Source organism: Malus domestica, chromosome 08 (assembly GCF_042453785.1).
Source record: "Malus domestica chromosome 08, GDT2T_hap1".
Taxonomy (NCBI): Eukaryota; Viridiplantae; Streptophyta; class Magnoliopsida; order Rosales; family Rosaceae; genus Malus; species Malus domestica.
The window spans coordinates 28371506-28386375 of NC_091668.1; the positions used below are offsets into that span (position 1 = coordinate 28371506).

Consider the following 14870-nt stretch of genomic DNA (forward strand, 5'->3'; position numbering starts at 1 on the left):
TATGAATTCACTTAGGTGGATCCTAGTTAATGCAGAACGACAAAGGGATAGAGGAGATGTCAAAAACACATAAGGCTTGACAGAAAAATGATAGAAGAGCAATGCTCAATTCTTTGTTACCATAAAATTATAATTCTAAATTGTCTCCTTTAGCATATCAAACTCACTCCCTAATATACTAGTGTGCCAAAACATCTTCATCAATGCAAATACAACTCCCTAAGCCACTGAAACACATTAAATGACAATTGTTCCACCTAACCACTTAATTTAAAACACAACTTACAATGCATCAAAATTACTACAAAACATTACATTACAACCTAAGATACATGAATCTCAAATTAATAATTAATGGAATGGATGAACACCAAAATACCAAAAGCCCCGTTGAATAAACTCCTTATTCACTGCATTACTAGTCACTGAGGATTTTTTGAGTAAAAAAAATATGTTGGGTTTTATATAGAAAAAATTGAATTTTAGGGATTAAAGTCATATTTTCAGTTATTGAAATAAAATCTAGAGTGAACCCCACGAATAAAAATAAATAATAATAAAACGCTGAACGTGATCTTTTAGTTGGTTAAAGTCAGCCAGCTATGGCACAATATCATCGTATATTACATTAAAACTTTGTTATTGATATCTAAACCAAGCATCATCTGACAAGCAACTAGAAGAATGATATCATGAGATACAGCATATATGATTTCTTTACTTCCATGAGTCACGAGTTAAACTAAGCTCTCCAAACCTAAATTTAATAATATAACAGAAAATATTAATAAATCGTCGTAAGTTTGCTGTTTATGATTTATGGCGTCATGCAAGCGTAAATCTGACTTAACTTGTGGAAATGATTATTTCCATCTGGCTTAGTGCGTGGGATGTTAACTATGCTGCATGCCATTGAGATAGATGATGCCCTCCTAGCAAACTGTGCGAGATCACTGGAGACGGTGGTTCGATCCGTTGGGACGAAGTTAGGCGTGACCAAGAAACAAACCAAGATTGGGTTCCCAAACTTAGAAAAATGTGCACGTTGAAAGATTGAGAGAGCTAATTCATGTATGCTATATTTCCATATTCATGCTGCTGGACTAGGATTTCAGCGTAAGGAACTGGTTGATCTGAAATCGATTCATCTTAACACTCTGTATCTTATCAATTCGAGTTGCTTATTTTTGTGACTACAAATTGATAGTCAACGAAAATGAAAGCACATGAATGCAAGTTGTAAACCATTGCGAGGGATATCAATTTGACTGAACCAAATCGTAGTTAATCACTCAGCATCAACCGAGGCATTCTCATCTGATTGTCGATTAAACTTAAAGAGCAAGTCCACCTCATGCCAATTACTTGGGTAATTCGGCAATCCAACCCTCCAAAATCCAAAACAGTCTCTCCACCCCAGCCCAATCAGCCATGCTAAGGGAAGCCCAAGTTTGCCACTGAGTAGATCTGTCAGACATCGAGCACCGAGTCACAGCAGCCACCTCGAATGATGCTGAAGCTCTGGAAATTGTACCAGAACTGCCTCTCTTTCCACCCACTCAAAATCCAAGTCATCAGCTCCGGCGCTCTCTGGGGCTTCGGCGACCTGTGACTGCCCAACAATGGCGGCAGATCTGGTTCTTGACATAGCCATCAGAGACTGGATTCCAGCACGAGATTGCTAACGAGCCCTCCAATCACTTGTCAGCGACTCTTCGTTTGCAACGCCCCCACGCCAGGAAATTCCGACACCCCTTACTAACGGGCCGTTAGACCAAACCCAAAATTGAATTCGCTCCTTCCTCCTGCTCATCGAATTCCGAGTCGAGGGCGGGATTAAGAACAACTCGAGAGAGAGGAGAGAGTGGTGAAGATGAGTTGCATGTTCGACGGGAAGGATAAAATTAATAATAAAATAAATATCTTTTTATTAATTTCTTTATAAAAAAGTAATTTTTTAATGTCAAAACTTTGAGCAATTTATTTGCGGGTGACAATTGTAAGGATGACAAGGATCGAGCTACATTCAATGATCAAGATGCTGACATTTGTCAGTGATTACGTGGTAAGAGCTGAGAGATTTTTTAGGGTAATTGATACACGATGTGGTACATCATGTGTTACTATACAAATGATGAAATATTTGTGTTAAAAAGTTAATAAGTTAAAAAAATACAATTTCTCACCACTTATATAAAAACACGGGGTGTAATGATGATCACTCGTATTCCGGTCACATTGAAAAATTTATCGTAAGAGCTGTTAAGTTAGTTGTATTTATTATTATTATTATTATTATTATTATGAAGTTAGTTGTATTTGTTGAGAGAAGAGAAAGCACTGTAACTAGTATAAAAGGCAAGATTACAGTTGTATTCATAATATAAAAGGCAAGATTACAGTTGTATTCATAATACAGTAACAATACACAATAAGCATTTCTCATTTATCCTTCTCTCTTCTCTCTCTATATTCTGCAATCTCATTACCTCCATTGATAACCTTCAAGCTCAGATCTCTGCATTCACACAACAATCACTATTCACTAAGGCAAACCAATTGTGATCTAAGTGCAAAATATTTTACATGCCCATACAAAAACAACAACAATAAAGCATTATTTTATTAATTCCCAACACGCACGTGCACACAAACAGTATATTTCAGCAAGAATATGGAATAGCTACGACTTTAAGAGGATATTTTTTATGGACAGTCCCACCCGGGGATTCGGTCATGTCTAGGTCCTCTCCTCTTGACCCACCAGGCAATGCCCAATCAAACTTGTGCACTAAACTTGCCAAAACAATCTCTTTAACAGCCGCAGCAAACTGAATTCCGGGGCAACCCCGTCTGCCAGTCCCAAACGGAATTAATTCGTAGTCAGTCCCTTTATAATCTATGTCATTACTCAAGAACCTTTCCGGCTCGTACTCCTCTGGATTGTTGTATGACTTGGGATCTCTTCCAATCTGCCATGCATTCACAATAACTTGCGTGTTGGCCTTAATGTCGTAACCGCTTATTTTAACATCTTGGCTTGACATCCTGGGCATCAGTAGCGGAAGTGGAGGATGTAAGCGAAGAGTCTCCTTAATCACGGCCTTCAGGTAGTGCATTCCGACTAAATCATCCTCTGTTAAGTCTGTTTTGTTGCCGACTATTCCCCGTACCTCGTTCTGCAATTTTTTCATCACTCTGGGATGCCTTAAAAGCTCAGACATTGTCCACTCTAGGGCTGTAGATATCGTATCAGTGCCAGCCGTAAACACATCCTGCAAGATTATTCATTAACTTAATTATCCTAAACATATATTGGATGCTTATTCGTTATCATTTGGTAGAACTAGTTCAAAAAAATTTCGACCATAAAATCAATTTTTAGTGCTTTAGGCCGTGCACACAGCAGTAAGAGAGAATGTTCATTACCAAGGTAATAGCTTTGATGCAAACTAGATCAATAGGAATAGCAAGCACGTTTGCTTTCTGAAGGGAAAGCAAAACGTCCACAAGATCCTTTTCATCCTCGTTCTTGACATGATCGCCATCCATATGCTCTTGAACAACGGTCTCTAAGAAGTCATCATATCGTTTAGCAAGATCGTCTTGTTTGGCATCCAAACCATTGAGACGTGAGAGCCAAGAAAGCCATGGGACATAGTCACCAATATTGATGCGTGACATGATCTCAGCGAACTCCACGGAAAGCCCCTTAAACATCTTCCTATCTTCGCGGCCATCGTTGTACTTGGTCCCCACTGTAATTCTACAGATAACATCATTAGTAACTGTCAGAAAGATATCGCTTAAATTAAAAACTGACGATGTAGTTGACTTCGATTGCTTCATGATGTTGTTGATCATGGATTTGGCTTCCTCTTCTCTCACAGCGCGAAAAGAGCGAACCTTTTTGCTGCTCAGAAGATGTAACACACATATGCTCTTGACCTGCCTCCAATACTCGCCATAAGGCGCCGATGCCACGTCTTTGAAGTCATAGAGCAATTTCTTAAAGAAGGTGATCTTGGGTCTGTCGGAGAATGTGATGTCATGGGTCTTCATGACCTCGGAGGCAGCCTCAGCCGACGAGACCACGAGGACTGGCATGCTTCCGAAATGAAGCATCATGAGAGACCCGTGGCGTTGGGCTAAAGCTCGAAGTGAGCGATGGGGGTACAACCCTAGTTGATGAAGGTTTCCAATGACAGGCAGCTTACGCGGAGAAGGTGGCGATGAGTTTGGGGTGGAGGTGAAGGACCATTTGTATATGAGGATAAGGAAAATAGCCACCAGCAAGAAATATTTGAAGGAAAATGGGTGCAATAAGCATAGGGTTTCAGTTATTAGTTTCATCAGCACCACCATTTTCTTTTCTCTTAATCTCTTCTTCTTCTTCCGTAACCTGCAGACAATATATATAAGATCGATCAGACCCCGGCTTTCGACGGAAGCGATTGGACAGCACATATCAAAGGAAAAATAAATAAATAAATAAATAAACTAACAAAATAATCATATGTGTTGTAGAAGTCGTACGACTGAATAAATAAACAAATTACCAGGCTTTAAACAAGAATGCCATAAAATGCGGGAATTGCATTTTTCTTTAAAAAATGTTACTTTTACCACATATATGTATCATCTCTCCTATAAAGGTGAGATTCATATATGATAATAGGCCTTACCTCTATTAGTGAGATGGTACAAATGATAATACAAAAATATTGTAATTGTAGCATTACTCTTTTACTTTTGTTTTCTGAGAATGACAATTCACGGACCAGTAATATTTTCTTTCCAAGATTAATTAGACAGGTTTTGATGATTTCGAAATCTTCCCTCTCCATTAATAAAAAAAACTTGGTACATATACACTCTATACATCACCGTCTTTGATCTATATATATGGTCTCGTTTTGGTAGGGAGGATTATATTGAAATGAATAACTCTTTAATTTAAGTTATTTTGAAGGAAGAAGAGAATGGCAAAGTGGTGCCTTGGTAGATATAGTCTTCCTCTTCAACCACTACTGAACCGAACGAACAGTGACTTCAATTTGGTTTTCAGTTTAGGCAAAAAACCGAACAGAACCAAACCCACCCCTAGTTTAGATCAATTTAGGTAGATTATCTATTGTTGTTTGGTAAACCTCTAAATTTTTTTATAGGAGGATGATTTTTCATTTTAAGGGGATTCGACCAAAATTTTCATTTTCTTCTTTCAACATAACTTGAAAATAGGTACTCATCTATTCCAATCCAATCCTTCATACGAAACAGAGGCTTTTTGTATTATTCTTCTTCAAAGCAGTCGATTTATGTGAATCTCACATCAAGGAATGAATAGACCTCTCACATGCTTCATTATAAAGAGTTGGATTACTCTCTAAATTGTGACTTGGTTTATGGTGGAACTTCAATTTTTTTATTTTTTTATTTATTTTTTTATCAAAGCACACTAAACAATGTGTTGAGTCTAACAGTCCACGTGCTCTCACATTACCCAATATGCATTTTCTATGACTTCATGTATGAGGTTTAGATAATTATAAACAATAACAACAAAGTCTTATTCCACTAAATGGGGTCAGCTGTATGAATTCTAAAACGCAACTGCACTTACTTTTTTGCCAAGTCTTCCGTTAGCTCCAAGTACTCTATAATTTTTTATAGTATCTTTCAAAGTCTTCACCTACTCCTTTTACTCTGAGCCCTTGTCTCATAGTTGCATCTTTTAACCGAGCAATTGTAGGTCTCAATTCACGTAATAAACCATCTTAACCAATTTTTCTTATCTTAACTTCAATTGCGGCCACTCATACTTTGCCTTAGATATCTTCATTCTTATTCATATCCTTTCTCGTGTGCTCATACATCCACCGAAGAATTCGTATCTTTGCTACTATAATTTTTTGCACGTGTTGCTTTTTGACCACTCAACACCTGATGTACTCTTTCACTTCATCCATCCAGCTTGTACTCTATGGTTGATATCTCCATCTAATTCTCTATTATTTTGCAAGATAAATTCAATATAATTAAAATGTTCACCCAATTTTATGGTAGATTAACTATACATGTCATAGTAAAACATTAAGTTGCCAATCAATTTTATGGTAAAACCTCAATTTCATTTTATCGTTATACGTTACTGCACACCCCGACTCGAAATGTCCACTTAGACTCTGAATCAAGATGTGCTGGCTGTCACCATGAGGATGACGAAGCCATGAAGTGTAGTGATGTGGAAAAGTGAGTAAATTTAAACTTAAAGGTGCTTAAATGTAAGAGTGCGCTAGTGAGCGGGAATAAACTCATTTCACATGTGATGTCAGAGCATAAGTAAAGCACAGTAAAGTGGATTGAGAATTATACGATCAAAGGTAACCTCCTATACCAAGATTTACCAAGAATCCTCATCGATACGAAAACTCAGCTGCTAAAACCTGGAGGGGCGAAAAACAAGGGTGAGTGGGCCTAAAAATAAAGATTTGTAAAAATCTTTGGGAAAACATAATAACCCCTCGATGTAAAACCAGTATAGTTTCCAAAATATACATATTACGTATAGAATGAAAATACTTCTCGTAGCTTGCAATAACTCAAGAATTCAATATGTCATAAAATTCATAAATAAGCATCTAACTTCTAGTAATCATAAAATCTCTTAGAAATAAACATATCACATCAAGTACTCATCGACACATGCTGGCACACGAGTTCATGCAGAGGTATCCTGACATGAACAGATGACATGCCCCAATCCCAATGTCCGATGAACAGCGGGATGACCACGTGTTGGCCGACACCCGAGGGTGATGTAAGCCATGTAATGAATGCATATGCCGAGAACATGTGAAACATGCATATAAATTTCGTGCGTAACTACGCAAAGTATTATTCGAAACACAAACTTTCCAAAATATAAAAAAAAAAAAATTCAATTGCCAACAATGAAAATGATAATGCATGACATGTTAAGAGCATACATCTAATTCAGAATAGAAGCGGAATATGCTATTACAATGATGTCAAAGTAGAGAGGATGACACAATGTCACTGGTAGGGGAATGCCTTGTAGCTCATATCATATGCCTCGTTCCTAAGTCCTGAGGGGGAGCAAAATAAACATGAGTGAACCAAGTTGATATATAAATAATAGGGAAACAGTTATACAACAACATACTAACCCCAAAGTTTATGAAAACTAATAGCATAATATGTGATAGGTTTTCTGAAACCCTAGCATGCCATAAAACTTTTGTAAAACATAAATCGTATATAATGTGCTAACTAGTGGTATCAGTATCACCTAAAGGCATATAGAACTCTTTCTTCAGAACACTTCCTTTACAAGTATCAATCGCTTGTATGCTCCTACAACACCCAACCCATAGATCAATATAAGTATCATTGCATGTAGGCTCCTACAACACCCAACTCGTAGGTTAATATAAGTATAATTGCCCGTAGGCAGAACAATGACCTCTAGATAAGCACAAAACATTGAACATAATGTTTTCAAACATAATATATATATATATATATATCCGAGCTCAGTAGCTCAAACATCATATCTCAAAACATCTTTATAATATATAGTCATCCATCATATATACTACAAAGAACATGAAAATCGATAAAGCATGGTATCCTAAAATATTCTCAATAATAAAGTGTAAATTTAGTTTACTCATAAAACGTAACAATTAAATCAATGTTTTGCATGTATGCATTTCTAATAGTGAAATCATGCGTTTTAGAAGGGGTCCACTCACAGATAGTCCGTCATCGGAGAGCCATGCGAAATAGAAGGAACGAAAACGTTGCTAATAATAGCACCTAAGCACATAAAGGGTCCAATTAACAAAACTATACTTAAACCATTGAATTTCGAAAACGGACGTCATAAACGGATTCAGGACCTTGAAAAACATAAAAGGGGACCTCGGGTACCCCATGTGCTGCCGCAAGGTGACGGTTCGTACACGCTGGCCCATGCGCGACCTGGGTTCTTGGGATTTGGTTGGGTTGGGCCAGATCCAAGTTTGGGTTTGGGTTAATGGGATTAGGCTTTGGGTCAGTGGGCTTGTAACCCGACCCAAGGGAAAAGGGTTTCGGGTTCAATGGGCCAAGGGCCCTAGGTTGTAAATAAGGGTCTTGGGCTCTAAAGGTTAGGCCTAGTCGGCCCATTTCTCACCAAGGAAGAAGATCAGAGCCTCCTGAGCTCCGGTCACCATCGTTTGACTACTAAACCCTACGATCTAACTACCAAAAATAAGGTACAGACGAGGGGAAGGGATTTCATACCTTGATAATGTTGAATGGTGGCCGAATCTTTGCTCGAAACATGCGGGCTCGTCGGACCTAGGTTAGGTATCCTCTAGGTGCCCCAGAGCTTCACAGAGACAATGAAGAGGGATGTGAGGTCTTCATGTAGGTGGTGGTGGTGGTGGTGAGTTCAATAAGTGGTCGGGTGTCACCGGGAAAAGGAAAGGGAAAGGGTCCGAGAAAGTGTGAGTGTGTGAGAGAAAGAGTGTGTTGAGCTTAGAGAGAGAAATGAGAGTGTTGACTTGGGAAATGAGAGAGAGAGAGAGAGAGAGAGAGATATGGATGAGTTAGTGGGCTACCACGTGGTAGATGGAGAAAGGAGAGAAATCTAAAAGGGATCCGGATAGGGTAGGATTTCGGGGGTAAAATTGTCATTCCCTCAATATTTGGTACAAAATTACAAAGAATTTAGGGAGGGGTTTTACAATCTACCCCCTTAAAACAATTTTGTCCCCAAAATTATAACTTAACTAAAAAGGTATGGGTACTGGTTCCTCATCAAGTCCTCCGTTTCCTATGTCGCTTCCTCGACAACATGGTTTCTCCACATTACTTTTACCAACGGGATGACTTTATTCCTCAGAATCTTTTCCTGCCGGTAGACAATCACCATTGGTGTCTCCACATAACTTGCATCCTGATGCACTTCCAGCAGTTCTGGCTGAATAACATGTGGGGGATCCGGCATATACTTCCGAAGCATTAAAACATGAAAAATGTTGTGAATATGTGCCAACTCTGGTTGTAGCTCCAATATATAGGCAACTACACCAATCTTCTCCGTAATCTGGTAGAGACCAACATATCGAGGGCTCAACTTCCCTCACTTACCAAATCAAACTACACCATTCCAAGGAGACAACTTCAAGAAAACCAAGTCACCGATCTTATACTCACAGTCCCTGGAATTTCAGTCTGTAATGCTCTTATGTTGGTCTTATGCTGCCTTCAGGTTCTTCTTAATTAGCTGGATGTTAGTATTAGTCGTGTTAACAATTTTCAGCCCCACTCACACCCGTTCACCGACCTCTGTCTAACACCCGGTTTCCAGCACACCTTTCCATTAGCTGGAGTGATAGCTGTTATTGTAGATGAACTTGATCAAGGACAAATAGATATCCCAACTACTCTTCCACTAGAGAACAGACACTCTCAACATGTCCTCCAAAGTCTGAATCATCCTCTCAGATTGATCATCGGTATGTGGATGATTGGCGGTGCTATATAATAACTGAGTATCCACGGTGGCATTAAAAGCTCTCCAAAACCTAGAGGTGAATCTTGGATCTCTATTCGAAACGATAGTGACGGACACACCATAAAGCTTGACAATAATATCAATGAACAACCTTGCCAACTTCTTTAGTGAGTAGGTATGTCGAATACGCAAGAAATGAGAGATCTTGGTGAGTGGGTCCATAATCACTCAAATGCCATTAAATCTTGACTGCATCATCGACAAACCATACACGAAATCCATTGTGATATCTTCCTACTTCCATGCTGGTATCGGGAGATTCTGCATTAGCCCCTCAGGTCTTTGTCTCTCTATCTTCACTTGCTGGCAAATAATGCATATCCTCACATAATCTGCCACATCCCGTTTCATCCAAAACCAGTAATAGAATGGACGGATAGTGTGATACAGTTTAGTGCTCTCCGGATGCATAGTATACGCTGGGATATGAGCTTCATCAAGGATTTCTTTATTCATCGCTTCGTTATCTTTAAGCATAAACAGCCTATTTCCTATCACCAAGTCTTTGTCTTTATAGATCTTCAAATCTCGTCTCAACCCATCCAATACTTAATTTTTTAGGTTTGCACATTGTTGATCAAGCTCCTGAGCTTCGCTTTAGGTCTAACTTGGAAGTGTGCCAACAAGGCTCCATGTGAATCTGGTGTCACAGTAACACTGGTCTCTCGAAGAGAAAACAATAATGGAACATGGATAACTTGAAGGGAGGCAAATTGTCCATGAGATCTTCAGTTCAGTGCAACCGCTACTACATTGGCGTGTCTAGGATGATACTCGATAATGCAGTCATAATCATTAATGAGCTTTATCCACCTTCTCTGCCTTAAATTCAGTTCCTTCTGAGTGAAGACATGTTTCAGGCTTTTGTGATCAGTGAAAATGTGACACTTCTCGCCGAACAAGTAATGTCGCCAGATCTTTAGAGTAAAGACCACTGCTCTGAGTTCCAGATCATGAGTGGGGTAGTTTTTCTCGTGATTCTTAAGCTGTCTAGAAGCATAGGCGATAACTTTCCCATGCTACATCAATACACACCCCAATCTTAACAAGGATGCATCAGTGTAAATCTTGAACTCACCGCCATCGTCCAGAAGAACCAAGCCAGGAGCCTGAGTAAGACATTACTTAAGCTCTTGGAAACTCCATTCACAATCATCATCCCACTTGAAATTGACCCTCTTCCGAGTCAACTTAGTAAGAGGCAGGGCAATTGTTGAGAAATCTTGCACAAAGCATCGATAATAACTTGCCAACCCAATGAAGCTTATCACTTCAGTAATATTCCTCGGTTGTTTCCATGTAGACACTGCCGAAACCTTCTGAGGGTCCATACTAATTCCCTCAGTAGAGACCACATGTCCGAGGAAACTGATCTGGTTTTGCCAAAATTGACATTTACTGAACTTAGCATACAGCTGATGATTTCTCAACCTCTCCAACACCAACCTTAAATGCTTCATGTGCTCAGCATTACTTTTGGAATAGATCAGGATGTCATCAATGAACACAATCATAAATCGATCCAGATACGATCTAAAAACTCTGTTTATCAAATCTATGAATGCTACATGTGTATTTATTAACCCAAAAGGCATGACACGGAACTTATAGTGTCCATACCTAGTGCGGAAGGTAGTCTTCAGCACATCTTCATCTTAGATCAGTAGCTGATGATAACCCGGATGAATATCGATCTTAGAAAATACCTGAGCACCCTTCAGCTGGTCAAACAGATCATCAATCCAAGGCAGAGGATAACAGTTCTTCATCGTCACACGATTCAGTTGCCTGCAGTTAATGCAAAGTCTCATCAACCCATCATTCTTTCTGACAAATAAAACAAGAGTGCCCCAGGAGCTCTTAAAGTTGAATTTTCAATTCTCTCAACTCCGTTGGTGCCATTCGGTTTGGTGCCAAGGAAATAGGGTTAGTACTAAGAAGTAAATCAATAGTGAATTTGATCTCCTTCGCAGGTGGTAACCCTGGCAAATCCTCAAGAAATACATCAGTGAATTTATTCACCATTGGTACATCTTCGGCACACAAATAAGGTTTATCCCTGGTGACTACATGGGCTAAGAATCCTACACATCCCTTCTGCAATAGCTTAGTCGCCTGGATGGTAGAAATGACACTATTTGGAAAGATTCATCACTCACCCTGAAACGTGATCGACGGTCGTCCTGGTTGATTGAATATCACAAATTTCTCCCTACATCCGATATAAGCATGGTGCCTAGATAGCCAATATATTCCCAAGATGACATCGAACTCCGCAAGTTTGAAGGGAATTAAATTAGTCTCCAAGAGTTCTCCTTCAACTATGACTGGGCAATCCCTATACTCCCACTATGCACATAAAATATCTCTAGATGGCATTTGTATAAGCATATCAAAATCGAGCGGTGTAGGTTGCGAGTTTACAACCCGTGCAAATAATGGAGATAAAAATGAATAAGTCACACCCGGATCAATCAAAACTCTAGCCCAATTACCACACATAAGTAACATACTAGTAATGACTCTAGGCTTTTTCTCCACCTTCTGCTGAGTTATGGCGTTGATACACCCATGAACCTGACATCCCCCTCCATTGTTACGGCTACCTCAAGTCCTAAGAACCTGGTTATTACGGCATGCTTTGTTCCCCTGAGCATGGCTGCTTGAAGCTGCTCCAGAATGTTGTGGGTGTCGTCGGCCAGGAAACTAGGTACTCTGGCCACCACTGCCTCCATAATTCTGAGTACTGCCATATCCCTGATTATTACTGTTCCCACCATAACTAGCATTTGGGTTATTACTCTCACCGTAACCTGAATTAGCATCATAATTAACAGATGAAGGTGAAGTACCACAATCTTGGGTAAAGTGTCCAATGTCGCTGCACCTGTAACACACATTTGGTCTAGTTGCCCCTGAATCAAAGTGGTTGAAAGATTGCCTCACCAATTCACTGCCTGAGTCGTCACTAGATTATCCCAAACCCTGACCATGTCGTTTGAATGACTGAGAGCGTCTAGGGCTGAAAGAATTAAAAGAAGTAGAATACTCCCTCATACTCCGGGATCGGAATCCTCGACCCTTCTTATTCTGATTCCAAGGTCGGTTCTAGTTCCTAAACTAGTTTTAACTCTGAGGTTGACCCTGGTTAAGACTATCTCATCTCGTCTGTTCGATCCTCAAGGCCGTCTCAATCATATCCTCGTAGGATCTATGCCTTTGTGATGCTAGAAGAAGAAAAGGTGTTTGGAATGTGAGAAAGTGTTGAGAAAATTCAAAAAAAAAAAAAAGAATGATCGTTAGACTTCCTATAGAGGTACCATATTCAGTTTAAGAAATAGTCAGTGCACATCAACCTATGTTCAATTTCAAAAATAGTGTTCATGTTCAGTTTCAGAAATAGTGTAGTACTCATGTTCAATTTCAAAAATAGTGTAGTACTCGTGTTTAGTTTCAGAAATAATTAGTGTTCAGATTTTAGAAATATTGTTCAGTTTCAAAAATAGTATGTGTGATGGATGCACAAGGTCTTGCGCGTCAGTTTTTAATTACTTTTCTATTTTATTTTTATTATTAAACCTTTGTCATTTTTATTAAAATTTAAGTCATTTTCATTAAGGTTTAAGCCATTTTCATTAAATAAAGTTATATGATGGTTTTTGGTTGAAATAAATTTAGCCTAAACTTTTTTCATTAAAACTCCCTATAAATAAAGAGTAGATAAGTTATTTTAGCTTACCTTTTGCATATATAATAAGGAGTAGGTAAGTTAGTGTTTTTTTTTTAGAACATCGATATTTTTTACACCAAGAGGAGAGGGAGTTTGGCTAAGCCACACAATGGGTAGCCTAATTTGATATGGAATTCGCCATTCACAAGATTCGAACCTAAGTGACACACCCTGACCCGGAATGTCCACTAGTACTCCAAATCGAGCTGTGCTGGTCGACACCTGGAAGGTGACGAAGCCATAAAATGTAGTAATGTGGAAAATATGTATAAATTTAAACCTAAAAGTGCCTAAATACAAGAGTGCACTCATGAGCGGGAATGAACCCATTTCATACTTGATGTCAGAGCATAAGTATAGTACAATAAGATAGGGTGAGAATTATACCATCGAAGGTAATCTCCAATACCAAGATTTGCCAAGAATCCTTGTCGATACATAAGTTTAGCTACTAAAACCTGGAGGGATGAAAAATAAGGGTGTGTGGGCCTGAAATAAAGTTTTAATAAAAACCTTTTGAAAACGTTATAACCCCTCGCCGTAAAGCATGTATAATTTCCAGAAAATCATACTACGTATAAGTATAAAACCAAATGCAAAACAACAGTAAATCCAAAAATATGCCAAAACACAATATCTGAACAATAGCATAAGTAAAATCAAGTGCTCAACAATCTATTCTAGCACACAAGTTGGAGTCGCCTAATGCGACCTATACGACTGAATTGATGCTCATCAACCTATGCTAGCACGTAAGTCGGAGTTTCCTAATGCAACTTGTACAACATGACTGGGTGTAATCATAATATACGCTTTAGTGCTACAATTAAGTAAAGACTGGCGCTATTCGCGGTCACATATGAGTCGAAGTTGCCTATTGCAACCTGTATGACAAGATGTTGGAGTTGCCTATTGCAACCTATACGACATGTCTGACACCTACTTGAATCAAAGGTGAGCGTGCGATGCGGATGTGAACATACACATGAAAGACTGGCCTTGGCCCTAGGCGAGCACTGACACCGGATTGTAGCAATGATAAGTAGACTACATAAATATAATCATGCCATAACGATTCAATAATTCTAGTCATTATAATACCATACATGGCCATAAATATAATTAAGGCGTCCCCTTAATTATAAGCTTACATGTGCATCCCATAGGATAAGGCATTTCTTATGAACGTTAAATTAATTATGGCAATCACGTAGGAAATTCATTAATAAATGTATATAAGGAAACTAACCAATATATATATATATATATATATATATATATATATATATAAAAGAAAAAACCCACTCACAAATCATGTCGTCGAGTCGAACCCGCCTCATAGCATCAAGAGTCCTTGCGAAGCGTTTCGTCCAGAAACGAAACCATTTGGTAAATATAACGTACTAGTATAAATACGTGTTTTCGTACAAAGTACGGCTAATTAAGGAACTATCTTAAAACAACCAAATTTCGGAAAACAGAAGGCGGATTCGGGTCCGGCACGTCGAGAAACTTTAGACCATCTCCAACCCTTAGACCATCTCCAACCCT

The 14870-nt window shown here is 38.9% G+C and overlaps 1 protein-coding gene across 1 annotated transcript; it reads right to left on the reverse strand.

Annotated features, from left to right (window-relative positions):
* Positions 1-2352: 2352 nt before the first annotated feature.
* Positions 2353-4393, reverse strand: LOC114826632 (cytochrome P450 736A117-like). Its single transcript, XM_029107313.2, has 2 exons — positions 3430-4393; positions 2353-3275 (listed from the first exon to the last, which is right to left on the reverse strand). Exons 1-2 carry the CDS (start codon positions 4363-4365, stop codon positions 2664-2666), a joined length of 1548 nt encoding a protein of 515 aa, XP_028963146.1. The 5' UTR covers positions 4366-4393; the 3' UTR covers positions 2353-2663.
* Between the last annotated feature and the right edge of the window lie 10477 nt (positions 4394-14870).